This window comes from Lissotriton vulgaris, chromosome 6 (assembly GCF_964263255.1).
Source record: "Lissotriton vulgaris chromosome 6, aLisVul1.2, whole genome shotgun sequence".
Classification (NCBI taxonomy): domain Eukaryota; kingdom Metazoa; phylum Chordata; class Amphibia; order Caudata; family Salamandridae; genus Lissotriton; species Lissotriton vulgaris.
Window position 1 is genome coordinate 1,565,777,679 of NC_141694.1, and position 12,043 is coordinate 1,565,789,721.

Consider the following 12,043-nt stretch of genomic DNA (forward strand, 5'->3'; position numbering starts at 1 on the left):
TAAAACTGTATCTTCTGCTTCACTATCTTCAGCAATATTATTTTTCTTAGCAGCATTCTTTTTACTTGTTTCCTCACTAAATCTTGCTGGGTACAAACCATTACACATATCTGCTTTTCTCCAACGACGCATTATATCTTCATGAGTTTCTCGATTAATATCTAATTTAGTGCCTCTTGTTACACCTCTGTTTTCTCGTTCTAATTCAAACATCTCATCCTCCCATTCAGCTAAAGCCTCAAATTGTGTAGGTCTGGGTTTTGGTACGAGAGACATCATTTTTTCTCTCTCAAATGTTTCATTATTTTAATGTTAAATGAACCGTCTTCTGGCCAAGCCAGAACACCATCATCTTTAGTGTATTCCATCCAATTATCTATCCAAAGGCAAGTATGATAACAAAAATTCGCCTTCCATATAGGCTGCAGGTGTTTTATACATATGAAGTAATTTTCCACCTCACGTTTCAATTTTCTTGTCATTTTTGAAAATATTTTTTAATTTCTGAAACCATGAAGGCTTCTTTTCATCATACATGTAATAATAATAACTCATTTTTTAAACAAATCCACTTAATTCAAAAAGATCGTAAATGTTTTCTTGTTGTTCCGCTATTGCAGCCAATCTGTGCATGAAACTCACCAACAAACCAATTAGGTTAAGCCACGTCACTACTCTGTTCAGCCAATAGAATTACTGAATTTCAGAATGAACCAAGCAGGTACGAGCCTACCAAGTCACATGAGCCAATCAGTGCGAATGCTGTGACGTATGCTAGCCAATCACAGCGCGAACCCTGTGATGTATGGTGCCGCTGCAGCTTCACTGTCTCCGTTCCACTCCTTGAGCTGACCCCTCCTTTACAAAATATTTTCACAGCACCATTTTTACAAAACTTTCTATTGAATTCAGTTAGTAACTTCACATAAAACAAACCATTTGCCTGTTTCACTAAAATAAAGAGATAGCTTTTTCAAACAAACAAGTATCCTTTCGCGTGAAATAGACAACGCTATTTTCACAGAATATTTAATTTGTTGATAGAAACAAGTAACCTTGTTGTTCTACCCTTCTAGCACACTCAATCAAACGGAAAGAATCCCCATTCATACATGAAATTTTTGGTAGGACTTTAACCCGCCAAGAAAAATCCTCACTTGCCAGTAAGAATAGACTACGCTTCCTTACCCTTCACTCAAGCTTTGATAAATTCTACTACTCTTTTCGCAGTGAGTTTTAAAGCAGGACAGTTGTCCCTATACTCGAAAGCTACAATTTCATAGACAATCCTCACTATACATTCAACCTAACATACCTAAGATCCCTAAACTTGTGCTGTACGTCCACAACACTTGTGATATATGTAACAATGCCACTATTTTTGAAACAGAACAAATGCACAGTTTAACCTCACTTGTCACTTTTAACTCTTTGCCGGAAAACCAGGAATTTTCACACTACTGGAAAAAACCTTTCGACTACATATAACAACTGAACAAACTTAACATGTTTTAGACATGTATCCCATGTATCATGAAGCATGTCAGTTACCATAGTAATCGTAACTCTGCTACCAAGTAATTGATCCAGCGCCCCTAATGAAAAACTGTCTCAATAACACTGCACATCTTCACAATACTCACCATTAATCATGTATCTCTACTAAGGCCCATAAACTGAAGAGACAATTTTGAGCGACTGAATCATGTGACCTAATTAAACACACTAATCATAATCTATTTACAAAGATATATACATCTGCAGTTTATTATACTTCACCATGGTTTTAATCGTACGTCATTTAATTAAGTCACTTAAGGCGAATAGATCTAATAATGATAACTAGACCATGAATAAACAAGACCAGCTTGTCATTTCAAAATCTAATTTTATTAGCTTTATAATATTCGAGGAAAGAGCAATCTTTATTCAGAAATCATTATTTTATTAGCAATTTTGAAAGCATCTGTCAAGGAAAGGCACATTAGTCTGACATTTTAAAAGGTAAATCATTCAGCATAAATTAAAGCAAAATAAAGTTTCCATTTCCTAAGTTCTATTTCCCTAACTAAACTCACTTCACCTAAAGAAATAATTAATAAAGTCTCCTGTCCTTACGTGCATAAGATGTCCGTCAGCACGTCACTCAGGAATCGGGAAGCAAGAGCCCCCTCCTGCCTGAAGGGTCAGATTTTATACCTTTCTAACTTACTAATCTACTAAGAAAGTGTCACTTCACGTTCCCAACTGCATTCTCATTGGCTTACAGATGTCAGGCCATCCATGTCATCATTGCTTTCAAACCAAGAACGGGCTCTTCTTTAGCCCTATTGTTCATTAAACTTTGCTTCCTCTGATTTGTTACAAAATCTGGTTCATCCGAGTTACAGTCTTTTTGCTTCCTCACATTGGCAATCCTGCCGTTTCCTGTCCTCGAATACAACACCATGAGCACAATATGCACGTCTTTATTCCACAGTAATTTCTTTCAACGTGGTAAAACATTCCACATCTTATGCGTGCAAGGCTCCTCTCTGGACAGGTTTCATAAACTCCATCTTTTGCGAAGGCCCAAAAAGGCCTCTCAGGGAACTAGTGTTTAAACAAACACAAGACAGTAATTAATTAGAGAATTGAGACCCATTCTGTTACCCACCCCCTCTTCTAAATATTAACCAAGTTAATTATGTTATCTAGCCGAAGCACAAAAAGCAGCATTATAAAAACCTTCTTCTTTGAGGCCATCAGGAATCTCCACGAGCCTTTGCCACAGAAAAGACACGACAAAACACATTGCACATATAAACAAAGCACATGCCATTAATTAAACAGCCGCATTTATTACTGACAAAACAAAAGACAAGGTTAGTTTATTATTTTTCGACGTACTTGCAAATGCAACATAAAGCATATTAATCCCATGTGTAATGTGTGCAACTTTAAAACTAAGTTGATTAGTTATTAAACTCATGCCATTAGTACTGTCATTATATTATGGAAGTTTAACTTTGCGAGTTTAAATCTCGCTCCATCACTACCTTTACTGCTAAATGGAATAACAAGGTGGCAGTAAAATATGTCCTGTTTCAAGAAGTGCTGAAGAACCAATGACCTTCTTTTCTTTTATTCCCCAAGGTATTATAAGAAGTGTAGGCGCTAGATTGTTACTCTGTGTTCCCTTTGACTTGTTGCTGAATACAGGGTAGCGATAAGATTATGTAGAACCGACACAGTCTCATCAACTGCCAAATTTCTGGAAAGCATATGGCCAATTCGTCAAAAAATGGCTCTCTTACCCTTTCTTTTCCCTCTGACTAATGCAAATCCCACTACCTTGCACCTCGGTTTTACTGTTTTTAGATCTTGCGCTTTTAATTATCCTTTAAGCAGGAGCACTTCTTAGGGGGAGGTGGTAGGGGGGGGTAAAAATGTATGAAAATGTTCAATAAAAAAAAAAAAAATAAGCAGGAGCACTTGCACTTTATTCAGCTTGGATGTCCAGAGAGACAGGGTAGAGCATGTAACCCTAGTTTTCTTTCTATCTAGACTATCGTTGTTTCACAATGGATACATTTCTATGTGTTAGGTGTCAAATGTATTATGTTCACGCCTAGCAATGCATTTCACTGGAGGTTTTACTTTTTAACGTTTACTAATATTTTTACTATAGCATGATATGTGTAAACTGTACTTTTAAGCATGACGGACCACACTAGGTTTTTGCCTATGGTCAAGGGTTTGTATATTTGTTCTGGGTCCCCAGGCCAAGAGTAGCTACTTCTATGAACATTTTATGCTCGGTATCTGTTTATTTTCCAGCTTTTATTGCATTGTGTTTCCTTGTATAATCATTGTACAACATGTATGGCCATTGGCCAAAATAAACTAAGTAAAGTGAAAGTGAATTTCCACATACAGTACAATTAAATAGACCTAACTTGACATAATGCATGAATTTGCAAAGAAAGGTCACTTGACAGACTCCCTGCTGGGGTGCAGTTGAATGTATCACATAAATATAAAGAACTGCCACTAACTTTCAGTGTAATGACAAGCATAGGGGTGATAGCAAGCCAGGTTAAAACAGTTGCCACTTTGAAATGCACCTCTAGGCCTCAACAGAATCTAGCACTCTTGGTAAACAACATACCCAAATCATGTAGATCACTTTTCTGGAGAGTCGTGATACAGGTGACCTGCACAAGAAAACACACTGAATCTGGCAGAATAAAAAATGATCAGTTGGTTATCTCATGGATACTGAGCATGGTACTTTTAACACTAGCTTTGCAGTTGGATGGGGAGACATTAAGTAGATAACAGTATGAGAAAAAAATAAAACCACTCTCATATTTTGTTTGTTTGTGCCAGGTATTCTGGCATGGTGGCATCACAGTTTGTGGAGCAAAAATATTGTGGTTGCTAGAGGAGCAAAGACTGGCTTACAGTCTTTGCTCACCTAACTGCCACTCTCATTCCTGAATTTGAGATGACTGATAAATCAGCTACAGTCAGGGCCGGACTGGGAACCAAAAATTGCCCTGGCAAAAATGATCAAACCAGCTTCCTCTCTTTCCTTGCTCTTTCTGTTTCCATTCTCTCTCTCCTCTCTCTTCTCTCCTCTCCCTCTCTGATCGCTTTCTGTATATCGCCTTTCCTTTCCCTCACTTCACCCTCTATGATCACTTTCTCTCTACCTCCCTTCCTCTTACTCTGTCTTTTTCTCTCTTTGTTGAAGGCCCACCTGCACTTGGTGCAGTTATCCTCTGGGAGCTGAGGAAAGAGACATAACATAACAGAAGCACCAGAACCAGCCCTTGGCTTTCAAAACTAGCCTCCCAAGTCTCCATCCCACTGGGGAAAGGCCTGATGGAATCCAGTCGAGCTCTGCCTACATAGTTGTATCCTGGAATCAGCGCATTTTTGATCAAAAGACTCCTACCATACACACACATCACCCCGCGCCTTAAAGTGCTCAACAAATGAGCACTCTTCAAACTCCTCACACACACATAAAAAGCCTTACACAACATTGAACCCAGATACATAACCATACGCAAATCCTGCCAGACACCCCTGCTCGGCTGGACTCCTACTTGCACATACCCCCTGCATAAGCAAGACCAGATCGAGAGGTTATGCCTTCTCTTACGTCGCTCCTAAAGCCTGGAACAACCTGTGTATGCACATTTGAGCTGCCTCCACAGTACTTGAATTTCACAAGTAACTGAAGATCTGGCTCTTTTTCTAGGCCATAATACTAGCTCGGCACATAGAGGTCCTGCTTCAGAACCACAATACCCTCCAGGGTGAGTTGTGAGCTATACAAATACACCTACATTACAGTATATATAAGGACAACACTGGCAGAGAAACTGGTCATCAGTGCATTGTCAACATTTTATGCTTGTTGGAGTCTCTGCTCCTGAGGGACCCTTGCACTGCAAATGGTGCTCCTCAGCATTACTTTTTTTATATTCCCTGAGAAGAGAGACTTTAAATTGGCCATCTGCCGGGGTCTACCTACCGTGTGTGGTCACCCTTGATCCATTGGTCACAAGCCCTGGCTCATGGCAGTATAATCTATCGTTTTTGTGGTGTACAGATGCACACAAGGAGGCTCTATGTGCCAATTAAGTCAAGTGAGGAGGAATGGACAGGGGGAGGCTTCAAGTTTATTATTGTTTATGTTTTTAAGATGGTCACCAATGCAATAAACACGGTTTGAACTTGATCATCAGAATATTGGCACCGCGTAAAGTCGCCTCCACAACGAACATTAATGCATCTGTTATTAGTGTTACCCGTTGCCTGAATGTCTGTTTTCTTTGAATCTGGAGAGTGCAGTCACTTTGATAGGCAGGGGGACTTGCCTAACTGCCTTTACCCGGAAGGTATTCCACCCAAATATGTCTGACCATAAGATTGTGGACAAAATACAAAAATATTGAAGTTTAAAATATTTTTAATTATAATATGTTATTGTGAAAATTGGATTTGTGGGTATTTTTAAAAATATTATTGTAATTTGTTTATTCCGGTGTTGAGTTCATTGGAGGATTGGATATGTTAATTAATGTTAATTTGTTACATGTTTATTATTGTTTTTATCCTTATTGACATGCATAATAAGTTTTTCAATTATGTAATTAATATTAATTTGGGGTTGAAGGGTTTAATATGGGTATTAGAAAGATAGTGTCTTAAACAAAATATATATAAAATGGTATTGCTTAATGTAGAAACTATTCACATTTTCTTCTTCTGCAGGAAATCTTCATTAGAGGTCATAAGCACTGAACAGTTGCTCCTACAGGAGGAATCCCAGAGCACCTTTTTATGAAGAATATATTCATTAAAAATGTATGTTTTTATTTTTCTTCAAAGGCACCTATGTGAAATAAAAGTTTACAACAGCCTATAACAGGGTATTTTGGCCAGTTTTGTCAGCATTTACTTTAAATAAAAGGCTGCCTTTTTTAAATAGACACTAAGTCACTAAAATGAATTTTCACAAACCTTCTTTTTAAAGGAAGCATGAGAAAAATTATAACAATGTAGCTGTAAAGTTTGAAACCCTAAACGCTGGGAGAAAACTGTGCTTTTCCCTTAAGTCATAGTGCACCTCCAGTATCCCATCATGTCTTGTAGGAGGCAATTCAGCCAGTTCTTTTTTACGGTGATGATAAATCATATGAGAACTGAGAACAATTATGTTTGCATCTACTCTAGGGTGGAGGGAGGGTTGCTTATGACTATAATGAGATTCCCCTGGAGGATTACAAGGATATAAGGAACAAAACTGTTTACCCCGGGGATCATTATAGGTTATACGCACTGAATAGAATAGCAAGCCCAGCACTTTAAAGGCAGAGAAAAAGAGGCAAAGGAAAACAGTTCTCTTCCCAACTAGATCACCAAGAGGGGCTTGCCCCACCTGGCCATCTGCTCTGGAATCTGTATCAAGTGCCTTGTGAAAATGCATATATATAGAGCTCCAACTATCTGCAGTGCACATGGGCTAATCAGTGATTACTACTTCTAATGAAGATTCCACTAGAGAACAAGGATTTTACGTAAGAGCCTATTTCTTAGTGGAAATATTTTTGTTTGATTATTTTTAAATTATGAAACTGTGTATACTTTAAAAAAATAGTTTTCATGGGTTTTGAGGTGCTTTAATATGTTTAATTTGTAATGTTTGGTGTAGTTATTTGCTTAGATGGGTATGAGGAGTTTATTGGGGTATTCGGTGAGTGGTCTTTTAAATAAATTAAATAACAATTTTCATTTAATCTGTTATATTACTAACTGAATATGTTTTATTTAACACTAGCAGCCCGTCCCGACGTTGTCCGGGGATGAAATGTTATGTGTGTAATGTTTGTAATGTTAAATTGTAATTGTATTGTAAAATTTCACGGTATACAGTCTTTCACGGTAAGGTGTGTAGGGTGATAGTGCACTGCGTGATCCCGATCCTGCGAGGGATGTTTTGAGGCCCCGTCTGAGTCCCTGAGTAAAAGTCAATTGTGAAGTGGCTTTTATCGTTTTGTACGCTGCCTGCCTTCAGTGTCCGCTGGAGCCGTTGTAGCGTCAATGTCGAGGTGAGTGAATGTGTCGCTTGTGCGCCCCTTTATTATTTTCCTTTATGCAGCCACTTGTGAGAAATGTAAAGTAAGTAAATGAGTGAATGTTAATTTACTTACTGAAAAATAGTCGGTTGTATGTCAAGGATCTGTGAATGCGGCGCAGCTTGTTGTTTGTCTATGTACGTGTGAGAAGTGATTCGAACATCGGTGTCGAAAGCCGCGGCCCTAATTTTTTGTAATTGTAGTGCAGCCCCCTGTGACAACGGTGACGCCCACTAAGTTATTGGCGCACTATATATCAGTAATGTTGCGTCATGAGAAGCCACACTAATGTCAAAATGAATCTTTTTATTTTATTTTGAATTTTTCTTTTTCAAGGATTATTGGTTATTATTTTACCAATTCGTTAAACATTACAAGACCTCAACATATATATATATACAATATTCACGGAACTCTTTTATACAATATCAACAATGTCACAATTCACAAAACTATTCATAAACAATCATACCCTCACTCATTAACATCCATACATATCATCATGTATTTACACAAAACCTGGAAAAAAAATTCACAGTAAGCCATATCCAATTTTTTTTAAAAAGATAAGACTTTTCAGCAAAAGTTTTTTCTATTCCTCCTTTGTTTTAGATGGCAAAAAGTTGTCTACGCGTTTCGAACTCACACCATTCGCGGAGTTCTCATCAGGACAATTAGCTGTGAAGAAAGGAGAACAAGAACCTTCCTTTAGGGTCATATCAAGAAATGATGGTAACCTTGCTTGCAACCTCCATTACTCTAGCCACCTTGTCTTACCTCTAAGTTTTTTTAGAGTTGACTGGGGTTAAGGAAATCACCCGTCGAAGACAGTTATCCAATACAACAATCAATCTATGTGGGAAAAAGACAATCAATCAACAATCCGTGCATCTGCTATTATTTTTCTAAACGGACACTATTGTGTGCACACTTACTTTTAACTATAGTGGAGGTCAAGAATACCAGAAACCCCAAAGATGAAGTTACCAAAGGATATTCACAGGACACGGGTACTCCCTGAAAATAGGAGAGGTGGGCAAACAGTTAGTTCTGTCTGACCTCTGCTGTTTACGTGACCAAATACATGGATGTTTCCTTTGTTTTTGTGTCAAGGTTCCTACCTGATTGTAACGTGTTGCAGATTTGCCCGCTTGGTTTTCCCAGGGTGCTGTAGTTAGTGCCAGCGCTGGTTCCGTGGTCTGTATGGCCGCTGTCCTCGAAGGAGTTTGAGAGGAGCGGCTGATCTCTGAAAGCGAGAGTATGTCGGAGCGGTTAATGTACCCACTCTTGTATTATAGTCAAATGTAGCCCTCGTTCCCGCGGCTCTCCACAAATTATGCAGGCTTACCCGTCTGATTTGGAGCGTGTTGCTATGATCAGTTACAGCGTCGGAATTCGATTTCCGCCATACTTCCGGTTCCACAAAGGTTCCTGGGAGTTGTAGTACTAGTGCCGTTTTGGATCCTTATATTCTCACTTGTTAATGCATGTTATGCGCAGACTGTCTGACAGCTGTAATTCCAACATGTTTCTTGGCGATAAACCTGCCACTTCAAAAATGGTTCCATGTAATTTATGTGATTCTTTCGTTTTCGTCCTATATATTAAAGTGACTAACGAGTCGGCCATGATGGAGTGTGTCACTTAGTTTGCTAGTTGGTCTCCTGATAGGTTTACATTTGGTGTTTTTCAATTCTCAGGAAAAAGAGATGAAGAGGAACTGCTGATTACACGTATTTGCTAAGGCTGGTTCGCCTGAGAGTGGAACATATGTGATATCTCAGCTCAGTTTGTTTATTACAGAAATCTCATTAAGTCCATGGGTGGCTGTGTTAAATTTGGCTATTAACATCGCCTCTTGTTTGGACAGTTTCCAATCCAAGTCTCCTCCTCTTATATCTTTCTCTATTTTAGAGATCACTGTCCACTTAACATCCGATTCATTGTGGTTGTTTATGCGCCATGGACTTAATGAGCTTTCTGAAATATACAAACTGAGCTGAGATATCACATATGTTCCAGTCTCAGACGGAAATCTGAGGCAGGAAGCTTCTGCTGGGGAGTGGGAGGGTAGGGCAGCAATGCTGATTTGCTGACTTTTGGACCAAACAATGAGGAGGTCTGGTTACCAAATACTACAGTCCCTATGGGCTTTTCTATGCAGTTTTCTTCTCTATGATACTGCTTTGGTCATTCTGTTACCGTGAGACTCCCACCATGACGACGGGGAAGATACAAGCATGTGAATCTATGAAAGATAATACTGGAGAACTATAGTGTACAGGTAAGTAACTAATTCCTTTTTATGGTGTGTTTATGACTTACCATCACTAAGATTGTGGTTCCAGCTTGGACAGGGTTATACATCTTCCAACCATAAACCCAATTTCTAAAAGTATAGTTTTATGTATTCTTGAGTTTTTATCAAAGAGATGTGTAACTGGTACAAGGGCATCTTTATTGCAACAGTGATAATTGTGCTGGGCATAGACTCGCCCTATGCAGTTCTCTTGAGCTAGGTTTGTATTGCTTATCCAAGTTACCTAGAGTGTGAGTATGCTAAGTGAGGCCAAGTTTCTATCGTAGATTCAAAATGCAGAGCCTGCTTAGTGGGGGCCACTAGCATTCTCACATTGTCAGGGCCTGGTGACTCCTGTGGCTGCAGGCCCCAGAGAAAAAAGCCTGAGAGTATGTTTCATAAATATAAAGTCTAACGGTATTCTTTTCAGCAGTGAGCTAGGATCTTTATTAAACAGGCAGCAATCTTTCATAAGTATGCCTTTAAAATATTGTCAATGATTTGTTTCAGGTTACTGAATGACCATTTATTTGAACTATGCAGAAAATATCCAAGAAAAATAAACAAAGCAGTGCCACATGTAAAGAACTTCACTCTAATAAGAAAAAGAAGGAACTTTCCCAAAACTTCATCGATATCCTACCGCCCGAAATCTGTTACAAGATTTTCAGTGAACTAGACATTAAGAGTTTATGTGCTGCTGCAGCGACATGCACGAAATGGAATGAAGTTATTGAAGCTGGTGACCATTTGTGGAGGAACCATTGTTTAATGGTGAGAACCGTCTGTCAACGAGAGATTGATGGTGATCGAGGAAATGGATATTCTTGGAAGGTAATTGGTCTCAACTCCCTTTAGCCCTACTTTTACCTCTTTCTGTTGTATATCAACCCATATAAAAGGACCAGTAGAAGTGCACATAGCTCTGTGCCTTGCCTCTTCCTTCCTATTTAGATCCTCCTGTTACTGTGTCATACATTCTACTTACCCAGCATCCTTGAAATTCTTTTCTAGTTTGGACCCACCCACTAAGCTTCTGACTGCCTATCTATCTCGCTCTCTCTTTTTTTGTTGTAGTTTTATATAGCGCAAATCGACCTAAAGGTATCTGAGCGGTTTACATGAGCACCAGTTGCATTACAGATAAACATGTTCATTAGGTATCGTCTACGCAGCGCGCAATCGCTGCTATGGGGACCTTTTGGAATCGCTCAAGGCTTTCCTTCAAACTCATGCATGTTTTGCACTGTTTGCTATTTGTCCTCATGCATGTCTGTCGTTTACCTTGCAGGAGTGAGCAGGGGCCCTCATCTGTTACCAATTATCACCTGCTGCTGCTCGCAAGTCAAAAGCCAGACATGCTCTCAGTGTCCTGTTACTAATTAGTTTACTGCTCTCTTCCCTTGGGACTATCGCGTACTGTTTCTGGGACCCTTAGACTTGCTCTTTGATGTAGTGTTCACCCTGTGTAGTGCTCGTTCCTCACACATGCAGTGCTGAGCCCTCACATATGCCCACTGCAATTCTCAGGATCCCTGCAGTCTTAACACCCGGCTCTTGTCTTGTGCCCTGCATTGTTCTTCCCTCACACGCGTGCCTACCGCGCGGAACCATCACACTCGACCTCTGAGCTCTGCAGTTCTCAGCCCTCAAAATATGACTCCTCATATCGTCATCGTATCTCCCGCTCTGTTCTGGCAGTAATTTGTCTTAACTCAAGACCAGTGTATCATGCGGTGTTCCGCCTCCACACATGATCCATGTTAGCCCTTAGACTTGCCCCCTGTCTTAAAGTGCTGAGTTCTGAAACGACTTCTCTGTGTGTTTTAACTGTTTTTTCTTTTTTGTTACAAGAGATTTTGTTAGCACGGCAGAAGTGCTGTGTAGGCAAAACCTAAACAATATACCTTTTTTTTACTTTCCCTCGTCTTTGAGCCTTTTTAATAACTGTCTGAGATGCTTCTGAGAAGTACAATGTGTAAGATTCTCACAAACGCACGAATATTAATGCAAGTTATTCAGACTTTTTTTATTGTGTGCGATTCTAAAAACAGTGTTTGAGATGAACACGGGCATTAGACAGGCATGAGAAGCATGGTGGGTAAAATCC

The 12,043-nt window shown here is 39.3% G+C and overlaps 1 protein-coding gene across 2 annotated transcripts in view; it reads left to right on the plus strand.

Annotated features, from left to right (window-relative positions):
- The window catches only part of FBXO48 (F-box protein 48), a 79,300-nt gene that overhangs the window by 23,767 nt on the left and 43,490 nt on the right, over positions 1–12,043 (plus strand). The window contains exons 2-3 of one of the 2 annotated variants that reach the window (XM_086925443.1): positions 6,271–6,363; positions 10,444–10,767. In XM_086925443.1, coding sequence (XP_086781569.1) covers positions 10,471–10,767 — 297 coding nt within the window. In that variant the 5' untranslated portion in view covers positions 6,271–6,363; positions 10,444–10,470. The remainder of the gene's footprint in view (positions 1–6,270; positions 6,364–10,443; positions 10,768–12,043) is intronic. The other variant, XM_086925442.1, reaches the window with a different exon arrangement.